The sequence below is a fragment of the Dama dama genome, chromosome 29 (genome assembly GCF_033118175.1).
Source record: "Dama dama isolate Ldn47 chromosome 29, ASM3311817v1, whole genome shotgun sequence".
Taxonomy (NCBI): Eukaryota; Metazoa; Chordata; class Mammalia; order Artiodactyla; family Cervidae; genus Dama; species Dama dama.
In genome coordinates, this window is record NC_083709.1 from 31,956,553 (window position 1) to 31,976,574 (window position 20,022).

General features: G+C 37.4%; 1 protein-coding gene across 1 annotated transcript; it reads left to right on the top strand.

Annotated features, from left to right (window-relative positions):
* The first annotated feature begins 6,918 nt into the window (after nt 1-6,918).
* KLHL9 (kelch like family member 9) lies at nt 6,919-11,241 on the top strand. Its single transcript, XM_061132071.1, has one exon. It carries the CDS (start codon nt 7,462-7,464, stop codon nt 9,313-9,315), a length of 1,854 nt encoding a protein of 617 aa, XP_060988054.1. The 5' UTR covers nt 6,919-7,461; the 3' UTR covers nt 9,316-11,241.
* Nucleotides 11,242-20,022: the final 8,781 nt, after the last annotated feature.

Genomic DNA, 20,022 nt, shown 5'->3' on the forward strand with positions numbered 1-20,022 from the left:
CCTCAGTTAATGAGTTTTTTTGTAGTCATGGCTCTTGAAGATCTTTCTATGCTTTCCAAAGGGACCTGAAATCTCTTACTTGGGTAACAAGACTTGGAAAGATGGCACTGTTTTTGCAGATGACTAAGAAATTTGGAAATAGGAAGAAGACTACAGAGAAATACAATGAATTATTTTGTTGAACCAACCTCTATGGTAGCATCTTAAGGAAACTAACGGGAAGAATTGAACAAGAATTCAATTCTTATTAAATTCTTGTTCAATTCTTCTTGAATAAGAACAAGTGGTCTTGAACACTGCTCTTGTTCAAAGCAGTGCCTCGTCCAAAATGGAGCCAACAATATTTAGTTTACAAATCAAGTCTAGTAATATTATTTCTACAGTTCAGTTGTTTCCTACAATCCTATGAATATAATCTAGCACTTTGGCATTTATAATAGACATTTGATGCACCATTCAAATCTCTCTTAAAGGCCTAAGAAATAATTCTTTATAGCTACTGATAGAGTGTCATGCTTCATGCATGCAGATCTTCTCTGGAAACTGCTCTTGGCTAAGGTGAGTCATTTAGCCCAAAGTTATTTCCTCCTCCTGGGGCAGCCTTCATCCAATTCTCAGTCTGCTTTCCCAGGTATTTGACCTATAGTAGCATAACATATGGGATCTATTTTTAACCCCCAGACATAAAAAATAATGAATAAGCCCTGCTCATATGGCTCTGTTAAGAGACTAAGTTACTTTTTAAAAAATCACTCTTCCCAGGTGGACCATTTGGATCAGCTACTTCTTGGAGTTAAAAATACGGTACTTCTCTTTCTCTTGTCGACTTAAAAAGATGCACAATGGGAGAGTTGCAAGTTAAGTTTTATTGGGAGCAAAACGAGGACTGCAACCTGGGAGATGGCACTTCAAATAACTCTGAGAAACTGCTCCAGAAAGGTAGGTAGGGGGAGCTAAATACATGTGGTTTTGGTGAAGGGAGAGTTCATGCAATCTAGCCCTTATCTTAGGAAAGGTTTTCTGCTAGTCACAAGGAGCTGATGTCACCATGAAAAGATTTAGTGCTTCTCTAGATGTGAGGGTTTCCCTGGGGGCTCAGATGGTAAAGAATCTACACTTTCACTTTCTCTTAGATGTGAGGAGATGCAAGGGTTGGGATCATGAAATCAGTTCCTGAAAATAGCTATCTAAAGACCTGTTCCACCAGTTTTCCTGGATCACAGAGTGCCTCATTCCTGTTCTCCACCCTGAACTCCCTTCAGGTGTGTCAAAGGTCAGCAGCTGCAGCAGCAAGGGATTCAATCCCCACAGAAAAAAGTGAAAGTCGCTCAGTCGTATCCAACTCTTTGCGACTATACAGTTCTCCAGATCAGAATACTAGAGTGGGTAGCCTGTCCCTTCTCCAGGGGATCTTCCCGACCCAGGGATCAAACTGGGGTCTTCTGCATTGCAGGTGGATTCTTTACCAGCTGAGCTACCAGGGAAGCCCACTCCCTGCAGAGGCAAATGGCAAATGCGCTTGGCAAGCACCCATTTGTAGTTAACATTCTGATGAAAAGTTAGTTTATCATTAGATAGTAGGGGCACAATAACATAATGACCAGATGTATAGGGCAGAAGACCAGGTGGAGTATCTCTTCTGATTGTTCTGGTCTACTTGGACAATCATTTCTGAATACACTTTTTTTTTTTTTTTTGCCTTGTGTCCCATTCAAGTTAAGCTCTGAAGAAAGAAAGAGTCGCTCAGTCGTGTCCAACTCTTTGCAAACCCATGGACTGTAACCTACCAGGCTCCTCTGTCCATGGGATTCTACAGGCAAGAATATTGGGGTGGGTTGCCATTTCCTTCTCCAGGGGATCTTCCTGACTCAGGGATCGAACCCAGGTCTCCCACATTGCAGGCAGATGCTTTACCCTCTGCATCACCAAGGAAGCCCCAACCTCTGACTCAGGGTTAAAGAATTCTCTTGCGGTGCAGGACACCAGGGTTTGACCCCTGGTTCGGGAAGATCCCCGGAGCAGGGAATGGCAACCCACTCCAGTATTATTTCCTGGAAAATTCCATGGACAGAGGAGCCTGGTGGGCTGTAGTCCATGTAGTTACAAAGAGTCAGACATGACTGAGCATCTAACAAACAACACAAAAACATAATTCACAAGGACAGTATACAACTAGTTAATGTTTTAAAATGAAATACAAATAAAAGAACTAAAAATAGCAAACAGAGCACATGAAAAGGCATTCTAGCCCACTAGTCTTTACAAATGGTTTAACAGTGAGTGATGCTTAATATTTTAGCCTGTTATATAAGCAGTTTTTTTTAAAAAATAAAATATTTATTTTGTGTGGTTTGTGCTACTACATATATTTCTCGAAATCTACCCCAAAAAATGTTTGTAAAAATTTTTTTAAATTATATCAATAGAAACATACATTTTTATTCTCCAGGTGCTATCTTAGTTCTCTTCCTCCTTTCACAGATAAATCTCAGAAGAGGTTTCTATTTATTCTGTCTCCAAAACCTTTTTCTCCTATTTAACCTTAGTTGGTATACTCCAATCTGGATTCTACAGAATTAACTCTGCCAAACCAGCCCTCATTTTCTCTTAATATAAGATACCATGTTTTAAATGTATTTCTTCCTGAAACATTCTCTCGTCACCACTTGTCTCCAGGTTATCAGCCTGTTGTGTTGCATTCCATTCCGGGGTTCTTTTCAGTCTCCTTTCTCTTCCCTACATTAAAACATGAAGGTTCCTAAGCTTCAGTTCTTGGTCCTCCTCTTCTCTATTCTATTCCTAAAAGTCCTCATTCCTTTCTGGGCTTTCCAGGACCAGGATAACCCAATTCCCAGGTTACCACTTCTAGCCATAGCACTCTGTTAAGTTCTACAACTGTACATCCAGCGTCAAGTCTTAGAGTCTTGAAACTGCATCCTCCAGTTTCTGGTGACAGGAGCCTTTTCTTTTGTGTATGGTGTTGTATATAATGTAGTTCAAATGAATTAACCAATTGATTAATACTTTTATGTTTCCTTCTAGCAAAAAAGGAAGTTCCAAGAGGGCTGGCACTTCATTTTCTTCCTTCATCGTCACCTTTTAATCCTTCAAAGGCATAAAACCTGTGGTTTAGATACATAACTTCATTGAAATGAATAAATGAACTGCACTTCCACCCTTTAATTGAGTTTGTGAAATCAGTCTTGACATTAATTTCTTAAGAGAAAACAAATGCAAAAAGATTTGAAAGTAAAACTTTAAATAATAATTTTAAAATAAAAAGATGAACACTTGTGTAATTAGCACAAAACAAGCAAGAATACTGAAATATAAGAGATATAGTAAAATAGATATTTAAGTATATAAGTACATTAGTAAGATTATCTGCAATTGTCTGGTGCCTGCTATGAACTAAATGCTTTTACTTATAGTTGTTTAATACTACCAATAAATGTTTTGACAAATTTAATCCATTTATTTTATGATGAAGGCAGAAAGAAAGAGGCTTTTGAAATTACTAACATGTGGGAGTATGATGAGTTGTATCCATCCATAGTAATTGTTTAAGAGCATACCTCTAATTCCTCAGCTCTTAGACTCTCTTGCAAGCTTGATAATAAAGAGAAGGATTTCATGATTTCTTGCTCTGACAACTTCCCAGGTATTGCAGCTCTGTTCTTTCTTTTCCAGAGAGAAACTGTTTCCTTGGAAGTGCTTTTTCACAACCATTCTGGAATTTTCACAGTTCAGGGAAGTTCTTCTGTCCCCAACTTCAAGCAGGCCTCCAGGACTTGTCCATGCTGATGAAACCCAGTGAAGAATTCCTCCATGCTGGTCTCATTCCAACCAACCTCTTCTGCTGAACAGTTTGAAGATTTGCTGAAGCCTCTGAAGGAACATATCAGTGACCCGAGCCTTTTGGACCTTGCTGCCATTTGTCAGAAACAACAGAAGACCTCTGGAGCCAGCTGAATGTCCATCTTTAGGGAACTAATCAAATAATGTAGGACCCATCCATTCAGTAGGAAACAATACAGCTATTTAAAAAGATAAAGTTCTCTGTAAATGACTAAGATCTCCAGGTTAAAAAAGATAGGTGCAGAACAGTGAGTACAGTATGTTATCTTCTATATAAAAACAAGGGAGAGTGTAATAAAAGAATATATCTATATTCTCATCAGTTAGCTTATACATAAAGAAACTGGAAGGATGTAAAAGAGAGTAATAACTTCAAACTGTGGAAAATGTTGAAAGCAGTTGTCAAAGTATACATTTATTCATATACCCAAATTTAAATTGACTAGTAATTTTTAATATATAAGTTAATCAACTATATTTGAAGTTTTAAAAATGTAAGTTAATAAAATATCCATTAAGGGAAAGATCAGTAGTGGGGTAAATATACACTCGAAGTGTCGACTTAAAAAAAGTACTTAAAAAGAGTTGCGAGTTAAATTTTATTGGGGGCAAAATGAGCACTATAGCCCTGGAGATAGCATTTCACATACTCTGGGAAGCTGCTCCAAAGAGGTAGAGGGAAGGTCCGGTGTCGGGAGCCGCCAGGACGTGCCCAGGCCGTGACAAGGTCACGGGACGAGAGAAGAACCTGCAAGGCAGCTCTTCCCCTCGAGCTTGTCCTGGGGGCCTGGTATGTCCCTTTCTTCTGTCTTACTGTTGTTGGGCTTTCTATTAATTTTTGTAAATATAATATATAGTAATAAGGCCTCCCTGGAAAAGTCCAAGCCTTTTTTGGAAATGCTCATGATTGCTCTGGCCCAGGACACGACCATAAACATCAAGTCAGAAAGGAAAAGGCCACAGGTATAATTTGGCTCCTTGCTTAAAAGATTATAACGTTCTAGCATAGAAAACAGTAGAGGCATTTAGATTTAGAAGTAGATATACTGCTTCAGTTTACTTGCTCCTTGGTTGAGAGGGTTTTCATTATTGCCATTTCCTTGCTGCTATTTGTCCATTGTTTCCCTTTCTTTAAACAACACGGGATATTTTGGGTATTTTTGTAGAGTTAGGAAATGGGGTACACAGGATTTCAATAGAAGATTTATATTAACCAGCTTCACTGCCTTATCTCACTATTAATAGAGGTGTTTTGCTGCTTTAGAGGTGTCTTTGCTGTTTAATAGTTAATCATTGTAAATTGAGGTTTTGTGGTTTCAGGTAAAGAAAAATATCAAGGTTTTTCTCATGGTACTATTCTCAGAAATGTCAAACATGTTACTGTGACCCTTCCCATGTATTGTTTTATTGTCCAAAGAATTTACACTATACCTGAGATTTGTAGAACATTGTTTTGTTAGAATGAAAATGTTAAGCCATTGAGGCAAGAAGACTATGTACGGGACATTTAAGAAAAATCCCTGTAATCAGAAACGTTCTAGATGAATGCATAGGGGAAAAACATGGGAAAGAAAAATATTGACAGGAGCACGAAACCAATATTTGATGTAATATGTGGTGACTTAAGGGGGAGGTAACGTTCATTCTATAAAAACTGAGCTATCCTAAAAATAAAAAAAAAGCTACCTCTTGTACGCAACCTTCTGTGTGTGTCTGTCTTCTTCCTCACCGACGCCACTCATCCCTTGGGTGTTCCTGGACCTGCGGGGGCTGGACCCCAACAGGTCGGTATATGTGTGATTCTGGTGAAGAGAGGGGTATATGCAATCAAGCACATGTTTTTGCAGAAGGGTTTGCTAGTCACAAGGGAGCAGACATCACCATGAAGGAATTTAGTGCTTTTCTAGATATGAGGAGATGCAAGAATTGTGCTCCTAAAATCAGCTCCTGAAAATATCTATCTGAAGACCTGTTCAGCCAGTTTTTCCAGAGCAAAAGAGTGCCTCCTTTCTGATCTCAACTCTGAACACTCATCAAGTGGTGTTGAAGGTCAGCAGCTACAACAGCAGGAGTGATTTAATCCTTGTAGAGGTAGATAGCAAGGGCCAATGGAAAGTGCCAATTTGTAGTTTTTCAAAACATCTCTGGTGACACTATTTTGGAAAAAAATTTTGTATGTCTTCAAGCAGCATTCTAACGTTAGGATTTATACCAAAACGGGAAGTTTTGTGCTCAGAGTCTATAACATTGGAGAACAAGGAAGTATATATATTCAGGAACAAATGACAATTGTTTATCCATTTAGAAACTTGTGAGTGGAAAACAAAAGCACGAAAAACTTACTGATGGAATTCTGCTGCATGGCAAAAATTCAGCCTATATTATTTACATAGCATGGTCATAATTTGATATTTTAAGAGAGGCAAATCACCTGTTTTAAATGATTAAAATTTGAAAATATGTACCCAGAGTTATAATTGAAGTGTCTATTAAATTGTGTGGGATAGGGTTTTGTTTTTTTATTATTATTTTTTTTTTTGGTTGAGGAGTTTGAGGGATCTTGGTTCTGCAGCCAGGGTTTGAGCCCTGGCCACAGAAGTGAAAGTGCCCAGTCCTAACCACTTACCTGCCAGGGCATTCCCAGTGTGGGATGAGAATTAACAAAGGTTTTTTGTTTTTGTTTTTTTAATATAGAGGAAAACTAAAAGCATCTTTCCCCTAAGGAAGCCTTCTGCCAGGCTTCAGCTTCCAGAAAAGCTGCATTTCATTGTTATCCAAAAGGCAGATGCCAAGAATTGTAAATCTCGAAGTATTCATTTAGAGGAACAGCTCAGCTGCAGTGAAAGATTTATATCAAAAACAATATCCGCGCACCCATTCCTATTTAATAATACCACATACAAAGTACCCTGAAGATACCCCGCTGGCCCACCCTGCGCAGCCCTGCCTGACCCAAACCCCGCCTCCTCGAGGCACCGCCCACAGCCTCCCATCCCCCCCCACATGCCCGCCCACTGGCGAGGTTGGGCGGCTGCGCAGCCGCAGTAGCCGCCACGGCCGCTCCTAGCCCGGGGGATCCTGGGACGAGGCCTTTCCGGAAGGACCGGCTCGGCGTTGGGGGCTCGGCCCGTGTTCCAGGCCCAAGCTCGTGTTCCAGGTCCTTGCTCCAGGACGGGCCGGTAGCCGCGGCGACGCTCAAAGGGCAGCGGAGGGCGCGGCGGGCCGCTCTCTGAGGTGCCAGCCCTCGCCGTCGAGCGAGACGCCGGGCCGCAGGACGTGGCGGCACCTCCCCCTTGGCCCGGCGCAGAACTGCGGAAAGAAGAGCAGCGCAGGCCGGACCAGATGAACCGGGTCACTTAACTGCCTCAGGTGATGAATCATCTACATAGTAGTCAGATTTGAGGTCCACAGCCCTCTGTGGGCCAGCTGCAGAACAATTTTCAATGTGTGACTGTTGTGTTCTGAGGCGTGCTGCAGTGACAGTTTGCCCTTGATAAGGAAAGCGAGCTCTCTTGCTCTTGGGACATCCTCGCTTCCTTTAAAGCATTCCGGCCGTAACCTCTTTGTCCGGCATACATCTTTGTGCAAGAGGAAGGCGTTCACATGAAAGTGTCTCTCGGTAACGGTGAAATGGGCGTCTCCGCCCATTTACAGCCTTGCAAGGCAGGAACCACACGTTTTTTTACCAGCAATACTCACAGTTCGGTGGTATTGCAAGGTTTTGATCAACTTAGATTAGAAGGATTGCTTTGTGATGTGACTCTGGTACCAGGTGATGGAGATGAAATCTTCCCTGTTCATAGAGCTATGATGGCGTCCGCTAGTGATTACTTCAAGGCTATGTTCACAGGTGGAATGAAAGAACAGGATTTAATGTGCATTAAGCTTCACGGGGTGAACAAAGTTGGTCTGAAGAAAATAATTGATTTTATTTATACTGCAAAGCTTTCTCTTAATATGGACACTCTTCAGGACACTCTTGAAGCTGCCAGCTTTTTGCAAATCTTGCCTGTTTTAGACTTCTGTAAAGTGTTTCTTATTTCAGGAGTCTCTTTAGATAACTGTGTTGAAGTTGGACGAATTGCTAACACCTACAATCTTATAGAAGTAGATAAATATGTCAATAATTTCATTCTGAAGAATTTTCCTGCCTTACTGAGTACTGGGGAGTTTCTAAAACTCCCTTTCGAAAGGCTTGCCTTTGTGCTTTCTAGCAATAGTCTTAAGCACTGTACTGAACTTGAGCTCTTTAAGGCTGCCTGTCGCTGGCTAAGGTTGGAAGATCCCCGGATGGATTATGCTGCAAAATTAATGAAGAATATTCGATTTCCACTGATGACACCACAGGATCTCATTAATTATGTGCAGACAGTAGATTTCATGAGAACGGACAATACGTGTGTGAATTTGCTTTTGGAAGCTAGCAATTACCAAATGATGCCATATATGCAGCCAGTGATGCAGTCAGATAGAACCGCCATTCGATCTGATTCGACACACTTGGTTACGTTAGGAGGCGTTTTGAGGCAGCAGCTGGTTGTCAGTAAAGAATTACGGATGTATGATGAGAGGGCTCAAGAGTGGAGATCTTTAGCCCCCATGGATGCTCCTCGTTATCAGCATGGCATTGCTGTCATTGGGAACTTTCTTTATGTAGTTGGTGGTCAAAGTAATTATGACACAAAAGGAAAAACTGCTGTTGATACAGTTTTCAGATTTGATCCTCGATATAATAAGTGGATGCAGGTTGCATCATTAAATGAAAAGCGCACGTTTTTTCACTTGAGCGCCCTCAAAGGACATTTGTATGCTGTTGGTGGGCGAAGTGCAGCTGGTGAGCTGGCCACTGTAGAATGTTACAATCCAAGAATGAATGAGTGGAGCTATGTTGCGAAAATGAGTGAACCCCACTATGGCCATGCTGGAACAGTGTATGGAGGCTTAATGTATATTTCAGGAGGAATTACTCATGACACTTTCCAAAATGAGCTCATGTGTTTTGACCCTGATACAGACAAATGGACACAGAAGGCTCCAATGACTACAGTCAGAGGTCTGCATTGCATGTGTACAGTTGGAGACAAGCTCTATGTCATTGGTGGTAATCACTTTAGAGGAACAAGTGATTATGATGATGTTCTAAGCTGTGAATACTATTCGCCAACCCTTGACCAGTGGACACCAATTGCTGCCATGTTAAGAGGTCAAAGTGATGTTGGAGTTGCTGTCTTTGAAAATAAAATCTATGTCGTAGGTGGATATTCTTGGAATAATCGTTGTATGGTAGAAATTGTCCAGAAATATGACCCAGAAAAGGATGAATGGCATAAAGTTTTTGACCTTCCAGAGTCACTTGGTGGCATTCGAGCTTGTACTCTCACAGTTTTTCCACCTGAAGAAAATCCTGGGTCACCTTCCAGAGAATCACCTCTTTCAGCACCTTCAGATCATTCTTAGGACCAAGGTGTAATACCTTTGCAGTGCATCAAGGAAGATCCCATAATTTGCCTTCAGTTGTATCTTCTTACAATGATTGGTACAGTTATTAGATTAAAAAGGTAATTGATGTTATTTGTATTGTTTGGCTTAGTATGTTTATCAAATGGTTAACAAATGTATTCTGCAAATGTATGTATTCAACATAGCTATTTTAACAAATGTAAAAAGCAGAAAAATGATTGTTAGATATCTTTTTGTGGTGGTGTGTAAGGCAAAGTGTAAGTGATTGTAGTAAATGTCTAATTATGTTCATTATGCTTCAAAGTTGAAAGTTTTCATCTTTGACTCCAAAACATCAAAGGGAGGATGCCTGCTATAACCTAAAATAATAAACAAAAAAGGTCACCAAGCCTTATTAGCTGCTTCCCTTTTTTCACGGTTTGTGACATAGCTGCTGACTCACCAGGTTGTGTGGGTACATTCAGAATATGTGGCAGTTCTTCAGCAGACTGGAGGAATATTAACTCAAAAATAGTAAAACCCCAAGTCAGGGTTTCATATCTCTTTTCTGGGGAGAGGAAGAGAGAAAATACATTACCACACACATACATATGTATATACATACATAATTTTTAAATTGATTGGCACTTCAGCTATAGTGAAATTGTAAATTTAAACTCTTCTACATAGCAACTATTTCCATTCAAATGGGAATTCACTACTAGAGAGTAAATGTCTATGTAGTCTTACTGCAGTGATGTAGATAAGGACTTCAACATTAAATTATTAATAACCGAATTTGTCATTTGACTGAATCGTTACTACAGATGAAACTTAACTTTTCCTGCTTGTGTATTGTTTTCTGTAGAGTTGCCTTTATACAGATTATTTAGCAGAGTTCAAGTTTCAGATAGTTACTTTTGCTCAGTAAATTTAGGCTCTGCTACTTTCCACCTTTGTGTTCAGTAAAACTTATGAAAAAGACAAAAGCATGCTCAACAAAGCTGTAGGTTTTTAAGTTCAGTCTCTCAACTTAGTTATTCTGACATGATTATTTGATTTGAGGTGGTTGCTCTGGTGCTGCTCCAGCCCGTGTGCATTCTGAGCTTTGTGTGATCCATCTTGAGGCTGTGATCTGAGCAAGCGGAAGATGTACTTTTGGCATCACATCAGAAAATGTTCTTTTGGCTATGTCTCAAGGACAGGGCCAACTTCAGATTCCCTAAGAAGCCAGCTATAGAAAGCTTGGGACACTGTTGTCTTGCAGGCAGTACTAAAGTAGATAGATCTTCAGCCTCTTCAATACCAAAGGCATCCCTACTGGTTGAGAACTACAAGGGGAGATCTTAATGGGACCTTATCAGCAAAAGGAATCATGAGTCCTCTGAAGTGAGTGAGTCTGAAGAATCTGAAGAGGTACTTCCCTGGAATAATTGCCTGCCTGAAGAAAAAGTTTACATACATACATTTACGTATATATTAACATTTATATCCCTGTACTTGGGAGATTGTCATAGTATAAATCAGAAACAGCCTTGTTATTGACAATCTCAGGAACCAAAATGAAAGGAATTGGCTTCAAGGGATCTGAACCTCACTGCCCTTTTCATTTTAATGCTTTTATGATTTCTGCATTGGCAGAAAATTTCATACTTCCTATTTTTTTAAATGACTCAATTTTTTATTACTAAATATAGCACATTTGAGTACATTTAGAAAATAGAAAAAGTAGAAATTGTAATAACTTCGTGCATCAAATAAGAAAAAGCATCTCAGTTATTTCCTTAATTATTAATTAGGTTAAATATTTGCATTTTTTCAGTAGCTCTGTTCCTCTTTAATCAAATGTTAATGTCTTTGCTCTTGTAATACCTATTGGAGTTGCTTTCTTTTTCATATCAAGTTATAGCATCTCTTTATATAATAAATATAATTTAACTGGCATTTGCTTGCATTGACTTTTTTTTCTCAGTCTGTTAGATGTTACAGGACAGGGCATTCAGTTAATTTTTGAGATCAAATATGTCCATCTTTTGCATTTTGACCTTTTGGGTATAGTTTTGCCAAGTTTCCTTTTATTTTTTATGTCATTTTGATGTATTGCTTTTTTGGTGCTAATTCTGCATGCTGAAATGGTACTGTTCTGCATAAGCTTTTCTCTTTTCCTTGTTGAGAAAAGGTTTCTGCCTTCTATCACATTTGACCCTGTTGTTTGGTAATTAAATATTGTTTAGCCAGGTAAGTTAACTGCTCCACCTATACCCCCTACCTCCAGCCTCACACATCCCAATGCTCATCGTTTTACTTTATAATTTTCTGCAGTTTACAGGTCTCTTGATAATCATAAAACAACTCACTGATGCTTTGCTAATTAAATATATTAATTCTGGCATTCCTTCCTTACAGATATGGAAATTTCAGGTGACTAAAATGATTGGGACAATACCTGTTTTAACAAGCTGATAGTTTGGGGTTCTTTTAACAGAAAATTTAGACTGTAGAAAAATATTTAAAAGAGGATAAAAACTGTAAGCGTATAAAACATTCTGTTAAATTTTAATTTCTTGTTTTAGTTTTTCTGATAGGGTCAAAAGTTGACTTTTGTTAAGTCTTCTGATTATAAAAATAATTTGTCTGTTACGGTAAGTTGTTTAGTCGCTAAGTTGTGTTCGATTCTTCGCAACCCTATGGACTATAGCCCACCAGCCGCCTCTACCCGTGGGATTTCCCAGGCAAGAATACTGGGATGGATGGTTGTTTCCTTCTCCAGAGGATCTTCCCAATTCAGGGATCAAACCCGCATCTATTGCACTGGTAGGTGGATTCTCTACCACTGAGCCACCAGGGAAGCCCTGTGGTAAGTACAGGAAGATAAAAATGAACAGAAGATGTAAATTATCAATGATTCCACATTCAAAGGTAACATGTTAATACAAGGTATATTGTGAATTTACCTAGGTGTAAAGTGAAAGTCACTCAGTCGTGTCTGACTCTTTGCAACCCCATGGACTCTACAGTCCGTGGAATTCTCCAGGCTAGAATACTGGAGTGGGTAGCCATTCCCTTTTGGATCTTCCCAACCCAAGGATCAAACCCAGGTCTCCCGCATTGCAGGCAGATTCTTTACCAGCTGAGCCACCAGGTAAGCCCAAGAATACTGGAGTGGGTAGCATATCCCTTCTCCAGCAGATCTCCCCAATCTAGGAATCAAATCAGGGTCTCCTGCATTGCAGGCACTCTACAGACATTTGTCAAATATATTGCAAATATGCCAAACCTTAAGCTGAAATCTGGATGATGAAGTAAGTTCAACTTCCAGAGACACACACTGTTGTTATTATGGCTTTCTCCAAGTTTTCTAAAATCTACATATATTAGAAAGCAGTATATAAGATGTTTTCTCCTTAATTATCAAATGCATGTGCATTAAGAAAAACATTGCATTTTTAAACCAGATTAAAATCCATACTTAATTTTTCCCACTTGCCTAGAGTAGTATTTCTGTACTTTACCAGCAAAGTATATTTAATCATGTTCAAATTTTTCTGGTTTCTAATTAAAATGATCTTGTTCTGATTATAAAGACAAAATATACACCTACAGAAAATTTCACTCAAAACTACTGAAACGTACTATTGAGAAGTGAAAGCAACATTCTGTCCGCAGCTCAGTTGGAAGACCTTAGGGTAAGTTAACTTCTCCAAGGTTCATTTTCCAGTTTGTCCATGGGATTGATGGTGGGCATTAATAAATGTATCTATATCAGAATTATAAGGAGATAATAATATAAAGTGATTAGCATAAAACATATGCAGAGAAGCATTAAGATAGTTGTTACTAATTGGCCTTGTATTACATCATAATGTTTCACTTTAATTTTGTCTCAATGATTTTCACAGATTCTTTTCTTTGAAAGTGTTAAATATCTATACCATATTTTACCCATGAATATGCCTTCATATTTTTTCCATTTCCCTGTGGGTTATATTTAAATATCTAACCCTAATTTTTTTTATCATAAATCAAGCAAGATTTAATACTCTTTCATAAAACTTTTTCCATCTCTATTGCCCTGTGATAAATTCTAAGTAAAATCTGAGTGAAGTAGTGTAGGCTCTTTTACACTTTGGAAAAATATTTCCAGGAGTGTGTGAATATGTTTTCGCCATAATGTGTTTAGTGATTATTTCAAAGGAAATCTTTGCAGTTCTTGTTATTTACTGTTTGTATTTATATTTAATTATTGAAAACTGTGAATTTTTTGTTTATTGAGCCTGTGCATTTGTTTCATATGTGAATTATTTACTCCTTTCTGTTGTTTTAAATGTCCTATTAGCTACAAAGACTTGTTCCTCAGTGTCATTTTTATCGGGACAGTGCTGTTCAGTTTTTTAAAATTCAGTTATAACTGGTGTTATATTTGTTTTATTATATTAGTTTATCATTTTATATATTAAATTAGTATATTAGCATACTAATTTATTATGTTAGTTTATTATATTACAACATAATGATTTGATGAAAGTGAAAGTGTTAGTCTCTTAGCTGTTTCCTACTCTTTACAACCCCTTGGACTATATCCCACCAGGCTCCTCTATCCATGGACTTCTCCAGGCAAGAGCACTGGAACCATTTCCTTCTCTAGGGGATCTTCTGGACCCAGGGATCCAACCCAGGTCTCATGCATTGCAGGCAGATTGTTTACCATCTGAACCATGAGGGAAGGCCAGAACATCGCAGCTAGCAGAGGATGGTTTTATATAGTATATATTATGAAATGATCACAAGCCTGATTAACTTCCATTACCACACATAGTTATACACTTTTTTCTTGTAATGAGAACTTTGAAGATATTTGCTGTTAGCAACTTTCAGATATACAGTATAGTATTACTAATAGTCACCATGCTTAACATTGTACCGCTGGGACTTATTTGTACCTTTTGATCTCCATCTTCAATTTAATAGTCAAATATGTCTCTCTTTTTTGCATTTTGACCTTTTAGTGATAACATTGTGGTTTTTGCCTATAGTTCTCATGTCACATTCCTTGTCCTTTATTTTATTGCTTTGTCAGTGCTTATTTTTAACGTGCTCAGGTAGCATTTACTGCTTGTCTCTTGTTCAAATAGCTTTTCTTTTTTCTGGTTGAAATGAAGATGAATTTTGAAAATTGCTTTTATATTAAGAATATTATCTTATTCCCATCTTTTTTCTTTAAGTATATGTCTTACATAAGGTATTTTTTATATTGTAGTGAAATTAGTTTTTCCTCTGTCATTTTTTTAATGTTCTCTTTGCATAATTTTCCCCATCATGTGGTGATGTAATTACCCTGGTATTTGATGTCGTTGTTATGGATATGGCTTTTCACTAGTTTTCTGTTTCCAAGTTGTTATCCAGTTGTTTCACAACTTTTTGAATAATCTTTATTTTCTCACTTAATTTTTATGCTTTTTAAAATCATGTAGTAGAATCTTATTTATAATATGGGCACACTAGGGTCTTTTTCTTCAATTATAATGATCTTTTATTCAAGTTGTCTTTGGAATGTAGATTGCTCTTTTGAGTGGAATTTTGTTTTTATTTTATTTGTTTCATAACTTAAAACATTGGTTAATACTTTCAGCAGATTTTAGGTGTAATACAAGGCATTGTGCCTTGTAGGTAATTTTAATAGGGATAACTCTAGAATTAAAATTTAGAATTCCTTTGTTAAAGAGAGATATTCTTGGTCTTGTTCTTGAAATATCTATTTATTCTGCATTAATTGGGAGTCTTTAAAATGAGGGAATGATATTTGCATCACAAATACCAAGATTTATTGAGGGGGCCAACTTAATTTTTTTCATATCAGAAACTGCAAAAGAGTGTTTTTTGTTTTCCACTGTTGGATTAGAAATTACTCTCCTATATCACTGAGTATATTATCAGTTGGCATTGTTTAGAAAGCAATTTGGCACAAGTAGTAAAAGATTATCTTCCAACTTTCTCATACCTTTTGGACAGTAAATGTATTTCCAAATTAGTAATAATAAATAAGCGCCAAAATGATCATCTCAGCATGATACTATTATTATTGATATTTCCTTTCTAATGTGATCCCCCTCAGACCTTCCATAAATACTTTCAAAAATGAATTTTTTGGAGTTTATCCTCCCTGATTTTGATACATTATCTCTGTTGCTAGTATTTGGTGTTAAGCATATATTTGAATGGTGGAGTGATAGTTAAAAAAGACTTAGATATTCACTAAAGATGATTGCATACACTGCAGAACTGTTGATGCTGTGGTCCTTAAACAAATGTACTAATAATAGATAGTTCCTCTATTTTCTTGGTAACAGTTTTGAACAACCATTTTCCAGGGGTTTTGATGTTATTCTGCCATCTACAGGTTGAAATTTTAAATCCTTATGTAGATAGATGACAGAAAATGTAGGCTTTTTTAAAAAACAGTAATGACAGAACTCAGCAGATGTTTTTATAGTGTATATGAAAGTTCAGAGTCTTCAGGTCATACTTAAATAAATGAATACAAAATCCCTATGGTAACTCTTTGTGTATAGAGTGGGTCAGATAATCAGAGAATACATATCCCCCCCCGCCCCCCCCCCCTCCGCCCTCTGGTCCCATTAAAATTTTTTTTGATTGAAATATAGTTGATGCTATTATATAAGGTGTACAGTATAGTGACTCACAATTTTAAAGGTTATACTCCATTTAGTTATTATAAAATATTGCCTATATTCCCTGTATTGTATATCCTTGTGGCTTCTTTATACATAATAGTTTGTACCTATCCCTTAATCCCCTATCCTTTGTATTACCCCTTCCCCCTTCCCTCTCCCCACTGGTAACCACTAGTTTGTTTTCAGTATCTGTGAGTCTGCTTTTTTTGTGTTATATTCTCTAGTTTGTTGTGTTTGTTAGATTCCACATTTAAGTGATATACACTATTTGTCTTTGTCTGACTTACTTCACTTAGCATAATACCCTCCAAGTCCATACATGTTGCTGTAAATGGCAAAATTTTCATTTTTTTTAATTGGCTGAGCAGTATTCCATTATATATAGATATCACATCTTTATTCATTCATCTCTTGATGGACTTAGGTTGTTTCCATATCTTGTCAGTCATAATGCTGCTATGTACATTGGGATGCATGTATTATCTTTTTGAGTTGATGTTTTTGTTTTTTCTGGATATGTAGTGCTGGGTCATATGATAATTCTATTCGTAGTTTCTTGCATTTTGTAGTATTTTGAGAAACCTCCATACTGTTTATTCCTGTGGCTGCACCCATTTACATTCCCACCAACAGTGTGCAAGGATTCCATTTTTTTCCACATCCTCACCAACATTTGTTATTTGTATTCTTTTTAATGATAGCCATTCTGACAAGGGTGAGGTGACATTTCATTTTGGCTTTGATTTCCGTTTCCCTGATGATTAGCAATGTTGAATATCTTTTCCTGTGCCTATCTTATCTGCATTTCCTATTTAGGAAAAATATCTGTTCAATTCTGCCCATTTTTTAATCAGGCTGTTTTTTGATGCCAAGTTTTATGAACTGTTTATGTATGTTGGATATTAACCCCTTATAGGCCTTAAGGGGTTAAAGAATTAACCCCTTATCATTTGTAAATATCGTCTACCAATCAGTAGGTTATCTTTTCATTTTGTTGATAGTTTCCTTTGCTGTGCAAAATCTTTTTAAGTTTTATTGGGTCACATTTGTTTATTTTTCCTTTTATTTACTTTGTTTTAGGAGACAGATAAAATACTGCTACAATTTATGTCAAAGGGTATTCTGCCAGTGTTTTCCTCTAGGAACTTTATACATTTAGGTTTTTAATCCACTTTGAGTTTATTTTTGTATATGGTGTTAGAGAATGTTCTAATTTTGTTTTTTTACACATAGCTGTCCAGTTTTCCCCACCCCATTTATTGAAAAGACTCTCTTTTTGCTAATGTATATTCTTGCCTCTTTTGTCATAGATTAATTGACTATAAGTACTTCAGTTTATTTCTGGGCTCTCTATACTTTTCCATTGATCTCTGTGTCTTGTTTTTGTGGCAGTGCCATTCTGTTTTGATTACTGTAGGTTTCTAATACACTCTGAAGTCAGGGAACATAATTCCTCTAACTCCATTCTTCTTTCTCAAGATTGTTTTGGCTGTTTGGGGTCTTTTGTTTCCATACACGTTTTAAAATTATTTGTTCTAGGTATGAAAAATGCCCTTGGTATTTTGATAGCAATCACATTGAATTGTAGATTGCCTTGGATAGTTTAGTCATTCCAACAGTATTAAATCATCCAGTCCAAGAACACAGTACCATCTTTCTACCTGTGGTGTCTTCAGTTTCTTTCATCAGTGTCTTATTAATAAGTTTCTGAGTACAGATCTTTTACCTCCTTAGATAGGTGTATTCCTAGGTATTCTTTTTGTTTTGATATGTTAAATGGGATTGTTCCCTAAGTTTCTTGTTCTGATAGTTCATTGTTAGTATACAGAAATGCAAGAGGTTTCTGTATATTAATTTTGTATCCTGCAGCTTTACCAAATTCATTGATTAGCCCTAGTAGTTTTCAGTGGCATCTTTAGGATCTATGAATAGTATTGTGTCATCGGCCAACAGTGACAATTTCAACTCTTTTCCAATTAAGGTTCCTTTTATTTCTTTTTCTTTTGCTGTGGCTAGGACTTCCAAGACTGTTAAATAAAAACGGTAAGAATGGGCATTCTTGTCTTGTTTCTTCTGATCTTAGAGGAAATGCTTTTCGCTTCTCACCATTGGGTATGATGTTAGGCGTCAGTTTGGCATATATGGCTTCTATTATGTTCCCTCTATGCCCATTTTCTGGAGAGTTTTTTTTTTTTTTTCATAAATGGATGTGAATTTTGTCAAAAGCTTTTAGTGCCTCTACTAAGATGATCATATGGTTTTAATTCTTCAGTTTTTTAAATGTGGTATATCACATTGATTTGTGGGTATCGGAAAGTCCTTGCATCTCTGAGATAAAATCCTACTTGATCATGGTGAATGATTCTTTTACTGTATTGGATTCAGTTTGCTTAATATTTGAATATTTTTGCAACTATGTTCATGAATAATACTGGCCTGTAATTTTATTTTTTGTGTGGTGTCTTTGTTTGGTTTTGGTATCAGGGTAATGCTAGCCCCATAGAATGAATATGGAAGTGTTCCTATTAAATTTTTGAGAATAGTTTGAGAAGGATAGGTGAACTCTTCAAATGTTTGGTAGAATTCACCTGTGAAGCCACCTGGTCCTGGACTTTTGTTTGTTGTGAATTTTTAAAATTATTAGCTTAATTTCACTACTGGTGATTGGTCCGTTCATATTTTCTCTTTCTTCCTGATTTGGTCTTGGGATATGGTACTCTTATAAGAATGTGTCCATTTCTTCTAGTTTGTCCATTTTACTGGCATATAGTTTGTATCTGTCTCTTAGGATCCTTTGTATTTCTGTGGCCTGGGTTGTAATGTCTCCTTTTTCATTTTTCAGTTTATTGATTTGGGCCCTCCCCCCTTTTTCTTAATGAGGCTAGCTAAAGTTTTTTAGTCTTGTTTATCTATTCAAAGAACCAACTCAGTTTCATTGGTCTTTGTTTTTCAGTCTTTATTTCTACTCTGATCTTTTGCTTCTACTAACGTTGGGTTTTGTTCTTTCTCTAGTTCCTTTAGGTGTAAAGTTAGGTGGTTAAGATTTTTCTAGTTTCCTGAGGTATGTTTGTATTACTGTAAACTTCCCTCTTAAAACTGCTTTTATCCCATCTCATAGATTTTGGATTAGCATGTTTTCATTTACCTTTAAGTATTCTGTTTTTAACGTCCTCTTTGATTTCTTCAGTGACCCACTGGTGGTTTAGCAGTGTCTTGCTTAGCGTCCACGTCCACGTTTGTGCTTTTTTGCAGTTGCCCTCTAGTCTTATTTTCTCTAATAAGTATTGCTACTCTAGCTTTCTTCTGACCTCCACTTGCATGGAATAACTTTATCCATCCCCCCACTTTCATTGTGTGTCTCTAGATCTGAATGAAGTCTCTTATAGGCAGCATATGTGTACAGGTCTTACTGTGTCTATTCAGCCACTGTATGTCTTTTGATTGGAGCATTTAGTCCATTTGTGTTTAAGATTATTATCAACATGATATCCTTATTGCCATTTTGTTAATTGTTTGGGAGTTTTGTAGGTCTTTTTTTCCCTTTTGTTTTCATGATTTGATGATGATCTTAAATGTTGTTTGGTTTTCCTTTTTGTGTGTGCGTTATGGATGTTTAATTTCGTGGTTCCCATGAGGTTTTTATATAGTAATCTGTATATTATAGCAGTCCCCAGGTAACTCAGGGGTAAAGAGCCCACCTGCCAAGGCCAGAGACACAAGAGACCCAGGTTTGATCCCTGGGTCAGGAAGACCCCCAGGAGGAGGAAATGGCAACCCCCTCCAGTATTCTTGCCTGGAGAATTCCATGGACAGAGGAGCCTGGCGGGCTACAGTTCATGGGATCCCAAAGAGTCAGACGTGACTCTTATATAGCAATCTATATATTATATACACACACAATTGTTTTAAGTTGCTGGTCTCTTCATTTCAAATGCATTGTACTTTTCTCCCCTCGGTTACTGTTTTTGGTATGTTTTATGTAGTTATTTTGTGTATCCCTTAACTGCTTATTGTGGATATAGATGATGTGACT